The sequence below is a fragment of the Giraffa tippelskirchi genome, chromosome 3, assembly GCF_054371585.1.
Source record: "Giraffa tippelskirchi isolate mGirTip1 chromosome 3, T2T-mGirTip1v1.2.pri, whole genome shotgun sequence".
NCBI classification, from domain to species: domain Eukaryota; kingdom Metazoa; phylum Chordata; class Mammalia; order Artiodactyla; family Giraffidae; genus Giraffa; species Giraffa tippelskirchi.
In genome coordinates, this window is record NC_137277.1 from 96,600,540 (window position 1) to 96,626,635 (window position 26,096).

At 35.7% G+C, this 26,096-nt stretch overlaps 1 protein-coding gene across 2 annotated transcripts in view; it reads right to left on the reverse strand.

The window, feature by feature from the left end:
* Positions 1–26,096, reverse strand: part of SLC4A10 (solute carrier family 4 member 10) — a 450,611-nt gene that overhangs the window by 159,196 nt on the left and 265,319 nt on the right. For both annotated transcript variants that reach the window (XM_081581599.1, XM_081581598.1), the window contains one exon: positions 9,259–9,405. Coding sequence is in view for 1 of the 2 variants with exons in the window: in XM_081581598.1 (XP_081437724.1) it covers positions 9,259–9,405 (147 nt within the window). In the remaining variant the exon portion in view is untranslated. The remainder of the gene's footprint in view (positions 1–9,258; positions 9,406–26,096) is intronic.

Consider the following 26,096-nt stretch of genomic DNA (forward strand, 5'->3'; position numbering starts at 1 on the left):
CACCTATTAAAATGCCCTCAATCCAGAATTCTAACCACACCAAATCCCGGCAACGATGTGCAGCAACAGAAATGCTCATTCACTGCTGCTGGAAATGTAAAATGTTACAGCCACTTTGGAAGATGGCTTAGCTTCTTACAAAACTAACCATACTTTTACTATATGATCCAGTAATTGCTCTCCTTCGTATTTACCCAAAGGAGTTGAAACTTATGCCTACCAAAGAAACCCTATACATGGATGTTTATAGCAGCGTTATTCATAATTGCCAAAACTTGGAAGAAAGCAAGATGTCCTTCAGTAGGTGAATGGATAAATATGTTATGATTCATCTGGACAACAAAATATTTTTCAATGCTAAAGTTAAATGAGATACTAAGCCATGAAAAGACATGGAGGAATCTTACATGTGTATTAGCTGGTGAAAGAACCTAATCTGAAAAGGCTACATTCTGTATGATTTCAACTATGTGACATTTTGGAAAACTATGGTGAGAGTAAAAAGGTCAGTGGTTGTTGGAAGTGGGAGTGGGATGAAGGTACTAAATATAGAGGATTTTTAGGGCATTAAAACATTCTGTATGATATTAAAATGACAGGTATATGCCATTATACATTCGTTCAATCCCATAGATATACAACACCAAAGTGAGCCCTAAGGTAAACCTATGGCTTTGGACATGATTATGATGTGTCCACACAGTTTCATCCTTGGTAAAAATGTACCATTCTGATGAGCAATATTAATAGTAGGGGAGGCAAGGAGTGGGAGCAATGAGTATATGGGAATTCTCTGTACCTTCCTGTGAATTTTGACATAAACCTAAAACTGTTCTAAAAATTAAGGTTTAAAATGTAGGGCACCTCAGTTTTCAAATTGTTTAATTGTTCCCACCAATATGCACCACTGTATCATATATATAATGACATATATTCAAGAAATTATAAGAAAAAGGAAAAAGAAACTACATTTACATAGTTTATTTGCTTCAGGCATTAGCAAAACATTTCTCTTTTAGAATGCTAACATGTAAGATTTGGTTTTATTACCAAATATTTTAAGAAATTTGTTAACTAAATTTTACAGCAAAATGAATAAGAATTAAGTCACTAGCCAAGTCTCCAGCTTAACTACTTCAAAAGAAGATGCCAATTTCCTAGATGTAATATGAATGTTGATTTTGAAATGAGGCTGCTGAATTCCCATGAATGTCCTTAAGGAAATTACAGTGTAGCAGATACATTTATGATTTAGTTTGTCTGAAATAAGATGCTAATATTATATTTTTCCTAAAAGCATAATATCTAGGTGATAATAATAAATACTAAACCCAATCATATCAGAGTCAAGACAGCCTGTTACCTTTATGACTGGTTGCTCTGGACCAAAAAAAAAAACCTTAAATCAGAGCTTCAAATAGCTATAAAAAAAGAGCAAAAATTGCAATTTTAGAGTCACACTAAGAAATCAATTATATTTTTCTATTAGACCTACCTCTGTGACAAGACATAGCAGTTTTGTATCTCACAACAGCCTGTTTTAACAACTAAACTCACTTATCACATTCCAGAGAGCCATGCCTCAACACTGGCATTATGCTTCTCATGCTTTTGAAACAATTTCTCTCATCACTGTTTTCAGTGACTTATTTCAGTGTATTCTGCATCAGTAATCTGGGTATCTATAATATTTACCATGTACCCAATCTCCCTAACTCTACTATGTGCAGGAACCTTATGTTTAAGACTTCTTAGTGTCCCCTAATAAAGCATGAGGATCACTCATCACAACATAGCCATGAAATAATATGAACCTCACAGTTATGAATAAAGAGGTTTGGAAAGTCTGAGGTAGGGTGTCATATATTTAAAAGACTTCTCAAAGACACAGTAATAATAGCATAGGAAATAATTTTAAAAGTAGGATAATTTATTCTTGGACAAAAGATATTTCATTTGGATTTTAAATAAATAGAACTCCTTGTATCTGGCTTTTCATTCTTTAAAGTAGAAATGATTTTACAGATATTAGATTATGCTCACAAAAATATTTTTATGATCATCCTATCACCATATTTTTAATGTCTTAAAAGAGATTCATATTATGTTTCAACACAGAAAATGTTCAAAATGTGTTATTCAATGACCTTTTAAATGTCTATTCAACTTAAAATTATATGACATAAATAATGTAAATTATAGTAATATCAATATCAGAAAAAAATTTCTAAGCATAAATATTTTTCTTATGTTGATAGCTATTTTATTCATTTTTAAGATAGCCACTGAAAACATCCTGACCTGCATGCTCAGTCATGTCCGACTCTTTGCAACCTCAGGGACTATATAGCCCGCCAAGCTCCTCTGTCCCTAGATCATTGTAATACAAACTGTAGCTAAGACTCTAATAGATTAAGATAAGGATCTGTTTCTGTATTTAGTAAAATTATAATGGAAATAAATTACAAAATATAGAAAACTACACTAGTGAATAAGGGTCTCAGCCTCTTAGTAGCCTCTTCTGGAATCTGTAGATACATCAAACAATATCATTAAAAGAATGAAAGTATAAGTCACAAGTGTGGAAGATAATTGAAATATGAAAACAAAAGACTTATATCCATAATATGTAAAGAACTTCCACAAATCAAAAAGAAAAAAACAATCCAATTGAAAAAGAACAAACAAGCATAATACTTGAATAGGCACTCCATAGAAGAGACTATCCAAATGGCCAAAAAGCAAATGCTAAGTTACAGAACCTCCCTGGTAATCAAGAAATGCAAATTAAGAGAATGACATACCATATGCCCCTGATCAGATGGTTAATGTTAATAGAATGAAATTGTCAGGTGTTAGTTAGAATGTAAAACAACCAACGCTCTCACACTTTACTGGTAAAAGTATAGACATGCACCCTACTTTGGAAACTGGTATCATCTACTAAAATTGAAATACACATATCCTATGACGCAGTAATAATTTCATTCTTAGGTATGAGAAATGCATATATGCACCAAGAGCCAAGAGACATATGTTCATAGCACTGTTCTTCATAATATCTCCAAAAATTAAATGATCTAAATGTCCATAAATAGTAGAATGCATGGTATATACAAATGAATGAACACTATGCCATAATAAAAATGAATAAACCAAAGCTACAGCCAAAACAGAGGATGAGATGGTTGGATGGCATCACTAACTCGATGGACATGGGTTTGGGTAGACTCCGAGAGTTGGTGATGGACAGGGAGGCCTGGTGTGCTGCAATTCATGGGGTCGCAGAGTTGGACACGACTGAGCGACTGAACTGAACTGAACAGCCAAAAACATTTTGAATCCCACTAACACACTGTTGAGCAACTGATCAAGACACATATACCTCCTGTATGACTTCATTTATAAAAAATTCAAAAACAGTCAGGACACCCAATGTAAAAAGACAGACTAGAGATCCTTTTGAGGAGAAGGGAGAGAGTAGTAACTGGGAGTGAGGACAAAGTGGGTTTCTGGAGCGCTAGCCGAATTAACAGTTACACAAATGTTTCTTTGTGATAAACCATTGAGTTGTACACTTGCATTTCTATGTTTTAACATTTATAAATATTTGTGTTATACTTTATTAAAAATATTTTTAAAAAACTAATTGATATTCTCATCTATCAGCTAGCTGTGAGTTAAATAGGAACAGAAAGCCATTGCCATCAATAAATAGATTTGAACTTAGATGTTTTCTGTATTTGCTTCATTTTTCCTAAAGTATGTACACAATTTAACATCTAAGAAAAGAAAAACCCCAAGCCTAATTCCAGGGTTGTGTTAATTCACATAGTATCTTTGAGTACCATATTTTAAATAAGCATTTAATAAAGTATATATTTTTAGTATTCATTTCCAGTGCTTATACATTAACTAATTATAATGTACATATTCCTGTTATATTCTTTGTTGGGAGGCTGAGGAGCAAATTAACATTAAAGTGTTCTGAACTTCCCTCAGTATCTTTTATATTTTCACTGACTTCAAGCTCATGCTTCAAACTTATTTTTAAACAACTCATCCACATTCCCAGTTGAAAATATAATTTTAAATTATATTAGGTGAATGAAAGATGACATTAAAAATAACAAGATGTAAAGTTTTAGCAGTTTTCTGTCACCAGGAAATTGATTACAGTATGAAGAAAAATTACTTAATCATCACATTCTTATACAAACAATTGTGTTTAAGTGCAGTAACAAAAGTAGGTTGAATTTAACTTCAAGAATCAAAGTTTTCTGTAGGGGATGGCCAGAACGGTGACTGTCCCCTCGCCGGTCAGGCACCCCATGTTCGTGGGCAACTTGGTGCTTAACCATTCGTAGATGACCTGCTTCTGGGTCAGGGTTTGTTCGTAGCAGAGCAGCTCCCTCGCTGTGATCTACTCAAAGTCAGCCCTCAACACAAGGGTTTGTAAAAATAAGATAAAAGTAGAATATAAAAAAGAAGAAAAAATGGAAAAAAAAAGTTTTTTGTATAATCAAAGTATCACCACCACCATTACTGCACAGCCAAAAAGCTGACAAAAGTCCAAAGGCAGAGTCACCTAGAAATCGCATTCCAACCATAGGCCCTGGTGGCCTAGACCCAGCTATCCCAGGCCTGTGACTTGAGCAGGCTCTTTGGCTTCAGTAAGGCCTGCTCAGTTTTCCCTGGATGCAGCACTAACACAGTCAAGTTCCTAACAGCATTGCTTTATGTGACAGGGTCATATAATAAAATGGGATTCTGGATGTTTCTCATACACTGGAGTAACAGAATTTTTAGGAGTGCCAAAATTCAAACATTTACACTAAAATCTTTTTGTTAAATTGATCCTTGCTCCAGAAATATGAGTCCAAATTATTCCATGTCTCCATAGACACACACTCCAATTTACAATGTAAAACCTCTGGGAGCCCAGCAGAGGAACCTGATGCTTCCTCACACTCTCCTCTAACCCATACCTCTTTGGAAGTTGAATTTTTAATCATTTTAAAGCACTTGTAGGTATGCATTCAAAAGATTTTCTTGGAAATCTTTCCAAGTAAAATAAACATTTCTTAAGTAGTCAGAAATTTTCTTCAAAGCCTTCAAAATAGTAATCACATATATTCACACTATGCTGAATATTAAAGCCCAAATCAAGGGAATGGTGTTCATAACATGGTTTCAGTCTTAGCATGTATCTGAATACTAAATTATCAAGGCATTTAAACTGACTGTGGGATAGGAATAAAAGCAGATTATTAGTCCTGAAGAAACTGAAAAAAAAGTGAAATCTGGGAAGTTCTACTGCTTAGAGATCACCAGAGTGCCAAACGTTTGTCCCTGATAAAACACATCTTAGGTTTCAATATCAATAAAGATACTCACATGGTTGGGGGAGGAATAGATGGCATCCAAAAACAGTGGCTGACACAACAGAGAGAGACTCTGGCTCACCTGACTTATTGCGAAGTTTCACCAAATAAAGAAGCAGGACTCTCTTAAGATCAATGGCTCTTGATCCTTGCTGGATATTAAATCACCTGGGTACTTTTTAAAAAATACCAGTGTCCAGAGAAACACCCAAAATTAAGTAAGTAAAACTCTTTGAGAATCAATATTTTTTAAGAGCTCTTCATGTGACTCTAGCATGTAACAAGATTTGACAAGCAATATTCTAGAGTCTGTCTAATTTTAATGAGTATATAAATTACCTAAGGTTGTCATTAATGCATGGATTCCTATTCAATAGGTCTAGGAATGGGTATCAGATTCTGTATTTCTAAGCTCAAATGTGATGCTAATATTGCTGGCTCATGAATCACACTTTGCATAGCAAAGTATCTAGAAGAGTGGATCTCAATCTTGGCTGCACATATGAATAATCTGAGGTACTTTTAAAAATACCTATGCCCCACCCACAGAGATTCTGATCAGTATGGGGTTTGGCCATTAAAATGTCTTTAAAATTCCTGGGTTTTAAAGGTGAGAGCCACTGTTCTAGAAAAACTGACATAATGTATCCAATTATGGGAAAAAAAGAATAAAATGACAGAAGCAGAGGGAACAAGCTTATTTTTGTTTGTTTACTAATCAGTACTCTTGCCTGGAAAATCCCATGGACGGAGGAGCCTGGTGGGCTGCAGTCCATGGGGTCGAGAAGAGTCGGACACGACTGAGCGACTTCACTTTCACTTTTCTCTTTCATGCACTGGAGAAGGAAATGGCAACCCACTCCAGTATTCTTGCCTGGAGAATCCCAGGGACGGCAGAGCCTGGTGGGCTGCCATCTATGGGGTCGCACAGAGTCGGACACAACTGAAGCAACTTAGCAGCAGCAGCAGCAACTAATCATTTCTAAGATAATGTGAATATATTTTCTCCAATATTAGAAGAGAATGAAAACTCAAAGTAACCATGAAAGCTAATTCCAACAGATATTCCATTCTTAGAGTTTACAAGGGAGTCTCTCCTAACTACACAGATGGAGCTGGAGAAACAGAAATCTACCCAGGTTTGTCTTTATCATACTCCCAGACCCCACTTCATAAAACAAAAAACCCTAAAAGTGTGGGAGACACTTTCGTACCTCCACTCTCTGCCCACTGATTCAGAGACGACCATCCTTCCAACATGCTAGTGTAGGAGACTCAGAGTATTTTTCTTTATATACTCCCCACTATCAATCAATCTACCTCTGACATTAAGTACAGTGTATCTGAGGAATTTTAATGCCCATAACTATAGACAGCAATGTAGACAAACAGCACACTGAGGGGAATGGCTCTCTAAGCACTCTTAGGATAAAGCTGGACATATATAGTATGGGTATCTTTGCTGAGTAAAAAGAAAAAAAACTGGGAGCCTGTAAAATTACTACAAATCAATGGAAACTCAAAATAATCTTGTGGCCGAAAAGAATATCATACCTCTGAAAATTATCTGCTTCAGAATCAAAAGAAAATGTCCAGAAATAATGGAGACCATCAAAGGACTAAAACCACAGGCTCTCCAGCAAAAAAAGTGTTAGTCATTCAGCGGTGTTTCACGCTTTGCAGCCCCATGGACTGTAGCCCATCAGGCTCCTCTGTCCATGGGATTCTCCAGGCAAGAATACTGGAGTGGGGACTTCCCTGATGGTCCAGTGGTTAAGAATACACCTGCCAACCCTGCTGGGACACGGGTTAGATCCCTCTTCCGGGAAGATTCCACATGCTACAGGACAATTAAGCCTGTGAGCCACAACGAAGAGTAGCCCTCACTCACTCAATTAGAGAAAGGCCACAAAGCAACAAAGACCCAGTGCAGCCAAAACTAAAATAAATTATTTTTTTAAAAAAGAATACTGCAGTGGATTGCCATTCCCTTATCCAGGGGGATCTTCCCGATTCAAGGATCAAACCTGGGTTTCCTGCATCCCAGGCAGATTCTTTACTATCTGAGCCACCAGGGAAGCTCATCAATCAGGAAAACCAAAATCTAGGAAAGGACAGGAGGAAATGTAAACAAAAATCAGATGAGATAAGAAATTAACTCAAGAAAACTAAAAATACAACAGCAAAATCAAAACCCCTAATAGAAGTAGTAAAATGCAGAACTGATACTGCAGATAATCAAATGAATAATGAGAGATTAACTTCAAGCTATAAAAAAAGGACAAAGAGCAGATATCATAAATCCAAGATGCAGATGTATTAATAATTCACAAAGAAGAGACCAAAGTAAGTGGAACAAAATCAGAAAAGACAGGAAAATGTTCTCTATATGGAATACATCAGTGTGTGCAGACTATAAAGGCATTTTAATATATTCACCATTAGGCCTATCTTAGCAAGTTTTTTAAAATAAGAGAATGCAAAAAAAAAAAAAACTATAAGCATTCAAACGTAAAAGAAATAAATTTTAAAAATGAAAAAATATAGAGACTAAAAACTTCTCTGCAATACTTAGCAAAACCAGGTATTGAACAAAGCAATGCCTATAGAGTATTAAATATAAAATTGTTACCCCAAACTTCACATGCTAACTTAACCTCATATTTGAATACAATCTGATGGGGGAAGGTGGGTTTGAGGCAGCTGGAAGGATAGATGACAAGAATAATCCCCTTGAGTGATGAATTTAAATTGCTACAATCTGCCTGTTGAATGACTACATCTTGCAGAGCATGCCTACCAGGGGAAGTAGGCACATAGAGGAACCCCAACATAAATATGGTTTTTAAGGTAGAGGTGAAGGTATGGATAAAACTAAAACAAGGAACCTAAGGTAATTTAGAATATTAGCGAAAGTACTACTAAAATTGGCCATGAAATCAGAGTAGGATAAGGAAATAAATGTAACATGGATAGAAAAAAAGGAGAGAGGCCAAGTAGTTGAACAAGCAAATAAGGAGAGAAGCTGTGGTCAGAGAGCAAAATGAACGCATTAGTGACTTCAGAGGAGGCGTGACTCCAGGTGAGTAAGTGAACAAGGTGCAGTGAAGGAGGCCACAGGAAGTGGGACGGGCAGACAGCTGAAAGCCACGGTCTTAATTATGTCATATACGCAGACTCTCATGGCACTCAGGGATTGTTAGTGACTTCCATATCACTGTGCTTTGATATTCTGTATACAGTTGACCCATGAACAATGTGAGAATTAGGGGGACTGACCTTCCTCCCAGTTGAAAATTCATATGTAATTTATGGTCACTCATATCTGGTTCCATATCCATGGATTCAACCAACCACGAACAATGTAGTGCTGTGGTATTTACTATTGAAAAAAAAATTCATGTACAAGTAGACACTCCAACTTCAAATCTGTATTGTTCAAAGGTCAATTGTACACTTTCAAAGGAATAACATTTAAAATAGTAGAAATTTCACATCTTAAGAATGAAATTTGGAGAGCATCAGCAGTAGCAGAAATGGGAACTTGATAAAGACATTTCCATCTGGATTTTGAAACTACTTAGAGCAAGCACTATTATTTGTATAAATCATCAAGAATTAATACAATAAATTCTACTACCTAAGTGTATTTCCTCAATCACAAATCTAAGCTAATTCTCACCTTCACAAAACAGATGCACAAGAGAAAAAGATTAAACATTTTCTCTCCCACTTCTCCCCAATCTGCCCAACATCTTTTATAAAGGTATAAACAATTTTATGAGTATGAAGTATTACTGCTAATTATGGATTTTCTAAACAAGTATAATATTACAATGATAAATTTAATTAAAACAAAGAGGAAGATTCTTACCAAAGGAAGGTGACTCCCTTCCATCCTCTAGTCCTGAATCTCTCTCTCTGTCTCTCTTTCTGTGTTTATGACCACGATGCCTGTGACGTCGATGGCTTTTTCTTCCTCCCAGGGGCACATGAACTCCAATAAATAGTGTCCGATGACCTTTATCAGAAGTAAATACACAAATTAAACTTTTAATTATTCCAAGGCACAGAAGCTGATTAGTTTCTTGTTATTGGAAACCCAATACAATTCAACCCATCAAATGGTTCTTGAGTATAAGCTTGCAGCTTAGCACTGTACTTTGGTACATAGGTCTACCAAACATCTACAATACTAAGTATTTGGTTATACAGTATTTTATAACCACCATTATTTTATTAACTATCACAATAATCCCCTGTGTCTTTTTCCCATAATTCATAATTATATATTTTCATTAAAATTTTTTTGTTCTATTTTCTCCCTACACTTAACTAACCAGTTATTTTACCAGTTCACTTCCCTTCACAGTTAAGTGTGTGAAATGATCATTATCTCTAATTCAAACAGATTTCACCAAGATCCCAGTAATGCCAAATCCTGTGGAATTTTTAGGCTCTACTGTTTCTATATGTGGTACTTGATACTACTGACCAGTCTCTTCTCTATGATTTAACTTTCTCTAGGTCATCCTCCTCCTTTATTTTTCTTTTTTTGCTCAAATTAGTTTCCTTTTCTGACTCTCCTTGTATTTATTCATTCACGATTGGGATCCCCAGGATTTGACACCAATTCTCTCTTAGACTGTAGACTTACATAACCATCCATCCACCTATTAGAGATATTTACCTAGACATTCTTCCCATAGGCATGTTAAATTCCATGGAACTCATCCTTTACTTTGTCCCCCACCCCAAGTATCATCTATCCAACATCTATCTCAGTAAATGAAAGCTCTGTCCAGTCATCTCAAAGCACATCCAATTTGTAACCAGGTCCTCTTTTACATCCCATTAATTCATTCTCTCTTCAAAATCACTGGTGCCGCTGTCTTAATTTGGACCCTCATCTCTCAACAGGACTACTAGAGCATTCTCCCTAGCATTTTCTTTTCTAATTCCAATCTTGTCCCATTCTGAATACTGATGCCATTTTTTCCCAAAATGCAAATCTGACTATATTACTCCCTTGTTATAGGCTCATTGATTGCTTTCTGTTGCCTAAAGGATAAAGCTTTTAGTATCTATAAAGCCAAATAATAGCTGACATCTGCCTATTTCTCTAGGCTTCCACTCTGCCACACACACAATAAGGCAGTATGTATCCTTTCATTCCTAAATTGCCAGGTGTTCTCAAGTCTCTCTTTCACTTAATGCTGGTACTATTCTTCCAATTGTATGAAATATCTTTGTCTTTCCTGATGAATACCTAATTCATCTCCCAAGTCTTAGTTCAAGGATTACGCCATCTATGAAACTTTTCATATTCCCTCAGTCTAAATATGCTGCTGCTGCTGCTGCTAAGTCACTTCAGTCATGTCCGACTCTGTGTGACCCCATAGACGGCAGCCCACCAGGCTCCGCCGTCCCTGGGATTCTCCAGGCAAGAATACTGGAGTGGGTTGCCATTTCCTTCTCCAGTGCATGAAAGGGAAAAGTGAAAGTGAAGTCGCTCTGTTGTGTCCGACTCTTAGCGACCCCATGGACTGCAGCCCACCAGTCTAAATATACATGACTGTTTTTCCCCTTAGGATCCTCTGGTGCTTAACCATATACATCAAAGCACTTGATTGTAGTTGTTTACTTATAAGCAGTCTTCTTGTGAATCTTCTCTAGGGAAAGTCCATGTGTCAGTTATTTTGTATCTTTGTCACCTGACACAGTGCCTAGCATATAACAGATGCCTAGCAAATGTTTACTGAAATGAACAACTTATTGAATGGTATTGTGATGGGTATCAGGGATACAAATATAAATAAGACATGATTTTATTCTTACAAATCAGCTGGTTTCAGCCTTCTCCAATTTATATAAAAACTAGCATTCACAAGTGTGGTATATTGCTCTGAATGTACATATTAGGATCAGTTTGAAGATGTGAACCCACCCCCTCAAAAAGACATGATTTAATCTATATACTGAAAAAACTGAAAATGTCCACCATCATTATTTTAACAGACCTGGAACAATCTAAAATATACACAGAAAAACTTTAAAGAAAAATAACCAGCATTATTTACAATTGCCAAGATATCGAAGCAACCTGTATCTATCAGCAGATGAATGGATAAAGGTGTGATATATATCTGTGTGTGTGTGTGTTCAGTTACTTCAGTCATGTCCAATTCTTTCCAACCCTATGGACTGTAGCCCACTAAGCTCCTCTGTCCATGGGATTCTCCAAGCAAGAATACTGGAGTGGGTTTCCATGCACTCCTCCACGGGATCTTCCCAACTAAGGGATCAAAGACTCCTCTTGAGCATCTCCTAAATTACAGTTAATTTCTTGTCACTGAGCCATCAGGGAAGCCCTGTTTGTGTGTGTGTGTGTGTGTGTGTGTGTGTGTGTGTGTGTGTGTGCGCGCGCTTGTGTGTGTATACATACACACACACACACACATACAATGAAATACTACTTAGCCATCAAAAAAGAATGAAATTTTGCCATTTGCAACAACATGGATGGATCTGGAGGGCATTGTGCTGAGTGAAATAAGTCAGACAGAGAAAGACAAATACTGTAGGATATCTCTTATATGTGGAACTAAAATACAATAAACTAGTGAATATAATTAAAAAAGAAGCAGATTCACAGATATAGAGAACAAACTAGCAGTTACCAATGGTGGGAGGGGGGATATAGAAGAGAGGGAGCAGAAGGTACAAACTACTGGACATAAGACAGGTTAAAAGATGTATTGAACAACACAGGGAATATAGCCAATATTTTGTAATAACTATAAATGGACTGCAACCTTTAAAACATATAAAAATAAAATTTTAATGAATTAATTAAAAGGAAAATAACAAAAAATCTTTTGAGGAAGCTCTAGGAAGGAGAACTTACCTTACAAGATAACAGGGCATACCACAAAGTTAAATATTTAAAATAAGTCACAAACATTGGCATTTAACATTAATAATTTTGAATTACTTGGACATCACTACATTGTAATCCTCTACTCTAGTAAGTTGAAGGCTATTAATCACGGAGAAGGTATAAAGCAACAAAGATTGAGACTTGCATAAAACTAACACCGAAGAGTTACGGAAAAAATCAAAGACTTAAGAAACAATAAAAAAAAAAAATGAGGACATAAATTTCCTATTAAATTAAACATGGGAGATTAAACAGCTGCTTCTTACCACATGAAAAGCTTCTGGGGTGCTAAAAATGTTCTGTTTCATGATACAAGTTTTTGCTTTAAAAATATTTGTTAAACTTTGTACATAGCTTTATGCACTTTTCCATATGTACACTTCAGCTCACAATTTTAAAAATTTTAAAATAAACCAAAGAAAAAGAGTTTTAAGAAGGTGAGAGTTACCAGCTTATATGCTAAAAAGGAGTCAAACAAAAATTGACTAAAAATTAGCTATTACATTTGGAAATTAATGTTTATCTGTAACTTTCTTGAGAGCAGTTTCAGTGGATAGGAAAATGAATAAAAGTTGTGAAAGTTTAGACAGTGACTATTTCCTAGAGCTAAGCCTTTAAGGTTGTAAAGGTTTCTAACAATTGTTAATGAAGAAAGCCATTACCAGACAGTCCATGGGGTCGCAAAGAGTTGGACATGACTGAGAAACTGAACTGAACTGAACTGATTACCAGACAGACAAAGATAAGGAGAATCGTGGACCTGACCGGCCAGTCCAGAGGGCGTGGTTGAGTGTAATGAATATTGCCTTTGTTTGTAGAATGTGAATATTATGGGCAATTGCCAGAAGTAACATCCTAAGAAGTTGCCAAGTCAAGGCTGAAATAAACAATCTGAAACTATATCCAAATATATTCAGATAAGAAGAGGATGCCAAGACACAGAGCTGAACTAATGTCTTTAGTTCAGAAAAGAAAGAACACTCGGAAGGAATTTCCTGACACAGAATCCTACAGCGTTGGTTAAGAAGAAAAGACTCATTTGGGTTTTTCACTATTAGTGTAATTGATGGATTATATGGTAAGCTTAGGTTTACCTTCGTTAGAAACTACCAGACTATCTTCCAAAGTAGTTGTACCATTTTGCATTCCAGTGAGCAAAGAATGAGAGATCCTGTTGCACCACATCCTTGCCAACATTTGATGATGTCAATGTTTTGGATTTTAGCCATTCTAATATATGTGTAATGGTATCTCATTTCTTTAACTTGCAATTCCCTAATGACATATGATGTTGAGCATCTTTTTATATGCCTATTTACCATACATATATCTTCTCTACTGAGATTTCTCTTCAGATCCTTTCCTATTTTGTAATTGGATTATTTTTTTATTGTTGAATTTTAAGAGTTTTTTTGTATATTTAGGGTAACAGTCTTTTATCAGTTATCTTCTGCAAGTGTATTCTCCTGTCTGCAGCTTGTCTTTTCAATTCTTTAACGGTGTCTTTCACAGAGTAGAAATTTTCATTTTAAAGAAGTCTAATTTATCAAAATTTTTTCATGGATTGTGCTTTTTGTAGTTGCATATAAGAAGTCACCTCCAAGCTCAAGGTCACCTAGATTTTCTCCTATGTTATCTTCTATAAGTTGTATAATTTTTTTTACATTTAGGTAAATGATCCATTTGGAGTTAATTTTTGTGAAAGGTGTAAGGTCTGTATCTAGATCCTAATCTAAGTGCTAATTTACTCACTAGCCATTTGACACTATGAGTTGAAAACTAATGCCCATGCAAAAGCATGCACACAAATTGTTATAACAGCTTTATTTATAATCATCAAAAACTGAGAAACAACCAAGATGTCCTTTACTAGATGAATGAATAAACAAACTGTGGTGCATCCATGCAATGGAGTATCAACAACAACAAAGACACAGAGGAAACTTAAATTCATATTGCTGAGTGAAAGAAGTCAGTGAAAAAGCAACATACTCTTAAGATGTTAACCTGTATATGACATTCTGGAAACGGTAAAACCTAGAGACAGTTAAAAATGTCAGAGATTCCAGGGGTTCAGGGAGCAGGATTAGGAATGAAGAGGTGAAGCATCAGGCATTTTTACAGAAATGACACTATCCTGGATGATACTGTAATGATGTATATGTAATATTGTACACTTGCCAAAACCCACAGAAATATACAAAACAAAGAATAAATCCAAATGTCAACTATGGGGTTTAGTTAATAATAATCTATTAATATTTGTTTATCATTTGTAACAAATGTACTCCACTAATGCAAAATGTTAATAATAGGAAAACTATGTGCAGGGGAGAGAAAGAACATATGGGAACTCTGTATTTTCTGTATAATGTCCCCAAACCTAAAACTGCTCTGAAAAGTAAAGTCTTTCAATTTTTTAAAAAATTATGTTCTCATGGTCATATATTTTAGGAAAATCTGTAAATATAAAATATCTTCAAAATGGGGGGGGGCATTGTGTATCTGGAAACATTTTGGGGAAACTAAGAGGAAATAGGGGCTTCCTTGGTGGCTCAGTGGTAAAGAATCCATGTGCCAATGCAGGAGGGACGGGTTCATTCCCTAGTAGGGAAGATCCCCAGGAGAAGGATATGGCAACGCACTCCAGTATTCTTGTTTGGGAAATCTCACAGACAGAGGAGCCTGGCAGGCTATAGTCCATGGGGCTACAAAAAAAGTTGGACATGACTTAGCAACTAAACAACAATAACAAGAGGAAATAGAGTTGGAGATATATTTAGGTTGGGTTTAAAGAAACATATTTATGTGATTCACAATCACTTCCAGATATGAGTAAATTATTAGTTAGCTATCCCAACTATCCTAAAGTAGGAATAGTTTCCAGTGGCCTAGTACTCATTGTGCTACATTGTGACACAAATGTTCAGGGCTGAAATGGTGTCATAATATGCAAAGGTATCATAATCTGCCTAGTATTGGAAGCATGTGGGCAGTGGAAAAGAAGCATGGTTTCAATTGCATAGACTCAGAGTTAATCTTTGGAAAATTCTTCCAAATCTTTCAAGTTATATATGCAAGAAGCTTCATAGAAGTTTTAAACTTTAAGACAACCCTGAAAATTTTCATAAAATTGTAAATAAGTTGTAAAGATGAAAGAAATCTTTCTAGACTATCACTAGTAAAATTTAAATTTTAATTTATCATGATAAAGACTGATTTAACTTTCCATATTCTCAACAGAAAATAATGTTTTAAAATCTTTGACATTAAAGTTCAAGAATGTTGGAAGAAAAGTATTACAGATGTATGTTGTTGCCGTTGTTCAGTCACTAAGCCGTGTCCAACTCTGCAATTCCACGAACTACAACACGCCAGGCTTTCCTATCACTAACTTTCAGAGTTGGCTCAAACTCATGTCCATTGAGCAGAGGTAGGTCAGGCAGTTATTAAAAATATTATGCCATTTCTCCAAATGTTATGATTTTGCACTGCTTTTCAGTTTCCAAATAAGTGTTTTGATTTTTCTCATTATAAATAAATATTCACCTTTGTATGTAATTTGAATTCAAATTTTGAATTCTTTCTCTTAGAGAATCCTCAAAATTGCTTAAGCTTCGGGTCACACAAAGCCTCAATCTGCCCCTAATACAAGCTTTATGTGAGCAGCTCCCATTTTTCTATCTCCAGCTCAAATTTCTTTCCCAAACTCCAAACTAGCATTTCCAACTGCTTACCTGATACCTCCACTGCATGTCTAAAAGACATCTCAAGATCAACATGTTCACGACTACACTCCTAATCTATCCCAACCCAACTCCCCAAATAAACTGCTCCCCCACAATCTTGTCTATCTCAGTCGATGATAAAACATTTTTCAAGTTGCTCAGAAGAACAAAAACCTTGGAATCATTTTTGACCTTTCTTCTTAAGCTTACAAACAAATCCACTGGAAAATCTGTTGAGACAACTTTCAAAATACATCCAAAATTTGTCGGCTTATTATTTCATTTCACAGCTCTGGTCAGGCCACATGACACCCAACCTGAATTACTGCATTAGCCTCCAGACAGGTCTTCTTGAGTCTACCTTTAACCCCTAGGATCTGTTCTAAATGCAGCAGCTAATGTAGCCCTCTTAAAAGGCAGATTAGATTATGTCATTCCTCAGCTTCTGCTAACTTGTTTCACTCAGAGAAAAGGCCAAGGTTTCTCTAACGCTCTATGAGGCCCTCTGAGATCCGCATGTCCCCTGAAATTTCCCCATTCCTGTCAGCTCTTCCATCGCCTCCCCTGCTGATTTCCCCGTCACTCCACTCCAGCCACACTGGTTTCCCTGGGATTCGCACTGCCACCCAGGAACTTTCTATACCAAGTTATTTACATAAGCATAATAAATGATTAGTGTTGAATTTCTAGTTTTTTCTGAAAGTTTTTAAATTTCAGAAGAGCAGGGATCTCTAATTTGTTCACTGATGTATCCCAAGTATCTAGAATGGTGCTCAATAGTTCCTAATGCTTAAAAAAATTTTATTGCTCATATAAATCTTTTCATAGAGATGATATTTTTAGTAAAATACACAGATAACAGACATAATGATGCATTATGCTACTAAACACACTAAAAAACTTAAGAATAGAAACAAAGCTAACGGCCACAAATTTCAGTGCACTAATACTGAAATTGCCACAATTCATGGCTATGAAACAGAGAAAATATTATCTGTATGGTTAGAGACTTATACACCAAATAAACTGAAACCTAGGTTAAAGGGTAAACTTTGGAAGTTAAAAATTGCCTAAAAAGATAGACACCTTCAAAGAGATATAGACACTTATCTCCCAGATTTATATGTTTACATTTCAAAAGATAATAAAAGCCCCAGAGCTACTGGTTTGTATTCCAAAGGGTTTAAACTGGGGACCTTCCCCTTATCTTCCCTGAGATTTGTTTACATAAAGTAGAAAAGATTTATCTGCCTCTCAAGGTGGAAAAAGACTGTTGTATAGTAGTTCCTATATAAATTTCCAGATTCATAATTTTGGGGCTCCCCTTCTATGCATATTACCATCTGGTTCTCATCTCATTATGCTGAAGGGGAAGAATGGGGTGTGAAGAACAAATGTGGTTACTGCTGTTAAATAATAATAGTCCTCTGATACAGAAACGTTGTGCTTGATTTTAGGATGAATTAAATAATATATGTATTAAAAATTTATCAATAGGTTTAGATTTTCTACAAAGATTATTTGAGATAATATAACTGGTATAAAATATTGAACATGTTGCCTATCACATGGTAGACACTTGGGTTAGTTCCCTTCCCCTTTCACGCTACTCACTCTCAATGGCTTAAAGAAAGATGAAGACAATTTTTCTGTCTTCTTTCATTGTCTTCCAGCTTTTCGATATATTGCCAACTTTTCTAATCCTAACTACATAAAGCCTGGCCTAAGAAATTAGACGGAGAAGGCAATGGCACCCCACTCCAGTACTCTTGCCTGGAAAATCCCATGGACGGAGGAGCCTGGTAGGCTACAGTCCACGGGGTCGCTAAGAGTCGGACACGACTGAGCGACTTCACTTTCACTTTTCCCTTTCATGCACTGGAGAAGGAACTGGCAACCCACTCCAGTATTCTTGCCTGGATAATCCCAAGGACGGCGGAGCCTGGTGGGCTGCCGTCTATGGGGTCGCACAGAGTCGGACACAACTGAAGCGACTTAGCAGCAAGAAATTAGAGAAACACCTTAGACTCTGTAGAAAAACATATACAAGTAATATTTCCAGGTTAATGTCATCATAAAATTTTCCTACAATATTATATCCAAATTTTAATAGACACCACTTAAGAAGATAAGGAATTCAAGAAACTTAGTGATAAATGACATGGTTCTGAAATGACTTATTAAACATCATTGGAATTATTTTTCAAGATTAGATATGGAACAATTTTTATTTTATGATAAAGTCCAGAATTTTATTTAAAAAAGGAATTGTTTCCAATGGGCATTTCTTAAATTCATCAAGATGGCCAATAAGAATTAACTTTATATAATGTTAAAAAACCCAAATTAATAAAAATACTGATTACTTAGAGATGAATATATTTTAAAGTGAGAATGCAACACTGCTATTAAAAGAAATAACCACTGAACACAAGAATTTATTTGAAATTTACTTGGATGTCAGTTGAGGGAAAATAGTTTCCCCATTAGAAAAACAAAGGGTTCATTAAAGGTAATACTGCTTTCTGAACACAAATCTTGTTAACAAATCCTGGATTTCTGACCCTTATATTGTGTGGAACTATCTTATTGAGCAGGTCCAGAATTATTGTAAATATTTTCATTATGTAAGAAATACCAGTACTGAAACAACACTTTATGTGTCTGTGGTCACAGTATACTGAGTGTTTACAAAATGCTTTGAGAAAAGAGATGCATTTGGGGATGGAAAGGAATCCTCTATGATTCATAATAATGCTAATTAACTACTCTGCTTTATTTAGCTGGCAGGAAAGGGGTCAAGCTATCTACTGGTGAGGAGAACTGTGTGTTTTTTCCATGAAACGAATATAACACAGCTGGTGCATAATTACTGAGTTGCTACCGGCCATTTATTTAGACATGTCAATCATGGGAAAAGGTCAAGTACATTAAGCTGAATAAGCATGTGATCTTTAATTCCATGGATACTCTAACAGAATCAGAAAACACAACAAGGCATCATTTATCATAACATATCAAAGAGCTCTAAGTCCAACAGAAACTGTCTTCTGAGATTACAACTATAGAGAGAAAGAAAAGAAACCAAGAGGGTGTTAAGTGAGCGTGTGTGTGTGTACATTGGAAAGAGATACTATTAGGCTACTTACTGCACTGTTGTTTCTTGTGCTATTTTGCTGAAAGAATTAAAAAGTCACACCAATGCTGGTCATAGTCACCTGATGCTAGGACCATATATGTAATGATTACAAAACAAAAGACCACGTGACTGTGACTATTCTATACAGAAAATAAAAATCTTGAAAATGTTAAAGTTGTTCATCAAAGAAATCACAGCTTGAAGTTTATTAGTTTAGAAGATACTGTGGAATATTTTTAAATATACTATTTCTTTTAAGTTTATAACACTATCTTGAGCAAAACATAACAACTAAATTACTTTGTACCTTGAGATATCAATGTTAGCTTTTATCTTGGAGGATAATAAGCCTCAATATTTCTTGACTAAATGAATGAATCCTAATAACATGCATTTTCTAAGGAAAAAAAGAGAATTTCCCATTTTGATAGATTGTAAGACATCTTGATGTTGGATGTTTAGGGTGCTCAAAGGGAATCTAATCAAAATCAGTCAAGAAACAGGAATAATAATAAATGCTTACAAGATATGATCCCTGCACTTAAAAAAAAAAAAAAAGATAGCCATCCAATTGCTCAAAAATCAAATGCAAGAAAAGAAAATAGCAAGCAATGATACAAATAAAAAGTAGAAAAAAAATCTGTATTAAAGCTAATGTTGTTGTGCTGTATCAAGCATTAAATGCTGTAGGAGTTCATAACAGAGTGAAATCAAAGGTAACCTGAGCAATCAAGGGCTTATTCATCACTCATGAATAAACATATACCTATACTACATGTGGAAACCACACTTCTTATTTTTAAAACATTTTATGGGATATTTTAGATGAAGCCCATGACTTTAACACATATAACCTGACGGCAATGGTGTGCTGAAACTGGCTTATACCAATCTGCCAGAACTAGAACTAGCTGGGCATGTCACAAACTCCAGTGCAACTTGCATCACCCCAACTCCCTGGACGCCAGCAGATTTCTACTTGGTAGTAGAAGATACTGAGACTAATAGGTTAAGTTTTCTAGAGTTAAACAGTTGTTGAGATCAACCATGAGGGAGATATCTAGTTTATAAGGTCCATATTTTATCTCTTTTTTCACTGCTATATTACTAGTACCTAGAGTAGTATCTTTGTTGTTGTTGTTGTTGAGTTCCCAAGTCAGGTCCAACTCTTTGTGACTGCATGGACTGTAGCCCACAGACTTTTCTGTCCATGGGATTTCCCAGGCAAGAATACTGGAATGGGTTGCTGTTTCCTTCTCCAGGGGATCTTCCTGACCCAGGGATCAAACCTGCGTCTCCTGTGTTGGCAGGCAGATTCTTTACCACTGAGCCAGCACTTAATAATAGGCATTAAGTAGAATTGGAGGAATGAATGAATTAGAGAATCTGAAGTCCCATTAATTCTCACTGAAGGTGGCAACTGGTTAGATATATTAAGGACTGATTAAACCATTTAGTCTTAAGTAACCCTTTGGAAATCGAGAGGAGAACCCCAGGAGAAATGCCATACTTTTGGAATATCCAGACAGGTTGTACCTCTGAGCTCTTATATACTGTCAATGCTAACCAAATATGACCTAATTTTATATCTCAAAATGATAAAGCCAGATATACCCTTTCCATAAAAAATTTATATTTGAGGTTATTTTGCCATATCTCTTCTACTTCAAATTTCTTTCTTCCTCAAGAAAGGTAAAGAATAATTTTTCATGGTTTTCAAGAAGCATGAATCATTAATAGGACATTTTTTTAAACCCTTCACTTACACAAAGGGCTTCCCTGATAGCTCAGTTGGTAAAGAATCCTCCTACAATGTAGGAGACACCAGTTCAATTTCTGGGTTGGGAAGAGCTGCTGGAGAAGGGATAGGCTATGCACTCCAGTATTCTTGGGCTTACCTTGTGGCTCAGCTGGTAAAGAATCCATCTGCAATGCAGGAGATCTGGGTTGGGAAGATCCCCTGGAGAAGGGAAAGGCTACTCACTCCAGTATCCTGGCCTGGAGAATTCCGTGGACTATATAGTCCACGGTGTCCCAAAGAGTCGGACAGGACTGAGTGACTTTCACTTTCACTCACTTATACAGAGCAAGCAGTCCTTTTCAAATTCAAAACTAATGAACTTTTCTTGTCAGTCACAGAACTGAAAACTTCAAAGTATTTAAATATTAAGCAAAGTTAACATGAAATTTAAATTTTAAAGCATACTCTAGAAATTCATTTAAAGATCATAGAATTTAGAGCTGCAAAATTCTTTAGAGAGCACCTGATTGATTCTCTCATTTTCATGAGAGAAATAAACAGAAACAAATGTGAAATAAACAGAAATTGACAAATTTAACCCAACACTGCTAAAACTAAACATTTCTAAGTAATTGTATCCAATAGGGAAATTTTAAAAACTTAAGTTTTTTTCCTCATGCAAAACTCTACTATTTCCATGTAACATAAAACAATGATACAGTTCATCTCTCATGTAACAGTCTTTCAAATACTCAGTTATTTATCAGTTATGTTCTAAGTATTCCCTTAGTATTTTCCTCAACTAATATTTGTATAAGATGCCCTCTACTTTGGTAACATTCATCTTTTTCAGCGTCTACTTTAGGCATATTCACTGTATGAAGGTCCGTATGATGCACATGGAACACTTTGGATACATCCATATAGACTCCTATAGCTCTTATAGGTGGAAATAACATTCCAAGATGTGAATAACATTCCAAGAAGTGAATCATAGAGAGATAAAATAAAGAATAAGAAGAAAAAAAATCAAGGACAGATATATAGAGAATAACCAACAGTTGAAAGATAGATGAGAATAGACAAAGCTCTGATGAAATGGATGGAACCTCTCACATTATATAAGTGGGAGGGTAAAACATAGATCAAAATTTTTAAACTCCATAACCTTTTGAGTCAGTGATCCTTCTGAGAATTACATCAGGAAAGTCAAGTGCACAAAAATATATATATTATAATAATTCACTGAAACATTGTTTAAAAGAGATAAATGAGAAATAAAATGTCCATTGATAAGGGATTGGTTAAATAAAGCATGATATAATCATGCAATGAAATACAAAGTACGATTAAAATGGACACTATCAATATTAACATGGAATGATGCTTAATTTTTAATGAAGAGAATATTTTAAAATATTATGAATTATACTATAATTCACTTACAGGTAATTTAGCTATCTAAAGAGCCTCTTGATGAGAGAGAAAGAGGAGAGTGAAAAAGTTGGCTTAAAGCTCAACATTCAGAAAACTAAGATCATGGCATCCGGTCCAATCACTTCATGGCAGATAGATGGGGAAACAGTGGAAACGGGGGCTGAATTTATTTTTCTGGGCTCCAAAATCTCTGCAGATGGTGACCACAGCCATGAAATTGAAAGACGCTTACTCCTTGGAAGGAAAGTTATGACCAACCTAGATAGCATATTAAAAAGCAGAGACATTACTTTGCCAACAAAGGTCCATCTACTCAAGGCTATGGTTTTTCCAGTGGTCATGTATGGATATGAGAGTTCGACTATAAAGAAAGCTGAGCGCCAAAGAATTGATGCTTTTGAACTGTGGTGTTGGAGAAGACTCTTACCAGTCCCTTGGACTGCAAGGAGATCCAACCAGTCCATCCTAAAGGAGATCAGTCCTGGGTGTTCATTGGAAGGACTGAGGTTGAAGCTGAAACTCCAATACTTTGGCCACCTGATGCAAAGAGCTGACTCACTGGAAAAGACCCTGATGCTGGGAAAGATTGAGGGCAGGAGGAAAAGGGACGACAGAGGATGAGATGGTTGGATGGCATCACCGACTCGATGGACATGGGTTTGTGTGGACTCAGGGAGTTGGTGATGGACAGGGAGGCCTGGCGTGATGCAGTTCATGAGGTCGCAAAGAGTCAGACACGACTGAGCGACTGAACTGAACTGAACTGTATACCATTAGCACTCAATTAATATTGGTAAATGATGATGACTTCACAAGCTGCTGCTGCTAAGTTGCTTCAGTCGTGTCCGACTCTTTGCGACCCCATAAATGGCAGCCCACCAGGCTCCCCTGTCCCTGGGATTCTCCAAGCAAGAATACTGGAGTGGGTTGCCATTTCCTTCTCCAGTGCATGAAAGTGAAAAGTGAAAGTGAAGACGCTCAGTCGTGTCCGACTCTTAGCGATCCCATGGACCGCAGCCTACCAGGCTCCTCCGTCCATGGGATTGTCCAGGCAAGAGTACTGGAGTGGGCTGCCATTGCCTTCTCCAGATGACTTCCCAAGGGAAGTCCAAATTGATTGGTAGCCCACCTGTGCTTCAATTGTGAGGGGATAACCTGGGGAGGTTATGATCACATGCAGCCAAGGGGCTTTAAACTAGGATAGCTCTGGGGGGAGCTAGTGGAAATAGAGACTGAAGAATTTAATCAAGAAGTAGACTAAATTGATTCCTTCACAATGTCACTTTCAGAATACTACTCCCACACTATTAAACTGTAAAACTAAATAATCAACTCATTTAAGTCTCAGATGTCTGGAAAACTCAAAAGTATAGTGTTAATATAAACATATTAAGAAGCTTTAGTCATTTGTAGTTTGTCTTCAAAGTATTAAATATTTTTGAAGAAAAATATAGAAGGATTAAAGGAATAAATTCTTTGCTGCAAAACACCCTCTTTTAATATTTATAGGATTATATTTAAGGTAATGAAAAGGGATTTCTTTTCATCTATTATATCACTAAAATAGCAAATGATTGAAAATTTTACATATACACACACAAATATACAGTTCTCCTTATTCACAAAGGATATGTCTTAGGACACATTACATAGCACTTCAAAGCTGTACTGTGCCTTTGATAAGTAGAGAACAGGTTCTAAATAGAGACAGATTTATAAGGAACAATGAGGGAGATTAAGAATATATGCTCTTATTCTAAAATCAGATGCCTAAAAACTGACATCGTAAACTAGGGATGGAAAAAATACAACAAGGACTCCTAAATTATGAAACTATAAATTTGATGGATTTCTTAGTCACATATACACATTAGAATATTTGTTACTATTACTATCCTCATGCAAGGACATACTTGCAAATGATATAACTATTTGCAAATGATCTAGTAAGCCATGACCAAATTTAGAAAAATAGATCTTTAAAATTTACAATATACTCTAAAAACAGACTATAAATAACTATCAAGCTACCACTCCAAATAGAAAAAAATATCACCAATAAGTTTATATATCAAAATAAAGATGTGGGTCACACATAAAATTCATGAGGAACAATTAATATGAAGAAATATGGAACATGATGTATAGCTCACCTGGGAGTTAATTTTAGGAATAAAAGTAATTCCATCATTAGACTGTTTAAAAACAAACATTCTCATACTTAGTTTTTATTTTTAGGATACCCAGGAGAAAAATAAAACAATTCATTGTGAAATGTACATAGGTGGCCAAGACAGTCAATTAGGAAATAAAATTTTACTAGTGGCTATTTTTTTTCTGGTATCTTCACTATTAGTCTATCTGCCTAATTCCCATCTTCAAATATCTAAAGTGTTTGCAGGCAGAATGTACAATTTTAAATGGGAGCCTATGTAGTTAATTAACTCCATTAATTATTACCAATGGACCAAATACCAGTTAGAATTTCTCCAACAAATAACATTGAACCTGTATCACAATATTAAATTGCACAAAAGCACCAACCAAAAATAGCAGGAAAAATGGTTCTTTCTTTTTCAGATAAAAGACATTTGAAATAATGAAACAATAAGATTATTCATTCTGTGGTACAGCAGAGACAAGAATTTAAAATAAGAGAATTATGAGGTTATATTAAAAATTGTCTCCAATGGGATAGAGCTTTTCCTTTTGTGGAAATGAATCCGTCTAATGGGAATTTACTAGTTATAAAATTCTTCAAATTTGTGCAAAATTATTTGGAAAGCTATTGCAATGCAGGTACTATCAAACTCTTTATTGCTTCATAGGATAATATCAACTTTTTAAAAATAGTTATGACTGAGTAAATATGCCCCAGTCTTCCAGTTAATACACATCTTGCCCCATTCAGTCACCTAAAAAACAAGTCTCCACATCATGTTTATGTCTAGGTGTTTAAAGCCCAGACCCTTGAGCGTCTGAATCCCTGCTCTTACACTTGCTAGTCAGGGCCTGGGCAAGTCAATCTTTGGGGCTTTGGTTTCTTTATCCATAAAATGGAGATGATAATAGCACTTACCACACTGAGTAACTTTTAAAAATTAATTCATTCTTCATTATTTGACTTACCTTATGCAAATATTTAAACTTCATTTCCAGTCACTTCCTTACCCCTATGTACACAATTCCAGTGTGTTAGCCACACCATATTTGCCATTCCCAGAATATGATAAATCCTTCCTTCTTTGTCCTCAGAAATCTCATTCATCCTTCTAAGCCCATCTCAATCTCTCTGAAGGCAACTTTTGTTTCTCTCAGCAGAATTCATTTTTGCCTTCGGACGGCAATTTTTGGAGATTAAAAAATCAGAAAGAAAAAGGTGTAAGCCTAATTTTTGGATTTTTCTTTATTTTTTAAATTATTTTTTACTTTGGTTGAAAAATATCATATCATAATAATAGGATCAGCACTTATCTTCTGTTTTTTAGTGAAAAATACTTTTGACATTACAATAATTATGGTCAGAAAAGCATTTTAGTTATCTTAAGAGCGCAGTAATGCATTAGGTGAAATGAAGAAAGTGGGAAGGTATTATCACTGATAAAATTATGTTTCATGACAGCTTTGCACTAGGTATTTTACTTATATTTTCTCTGGACTTTGGGTCCACAATATAGTGAATGGTCCTAAAAGAAGTAAACTAGTAAACCTAATTTTTTGTCTAAAA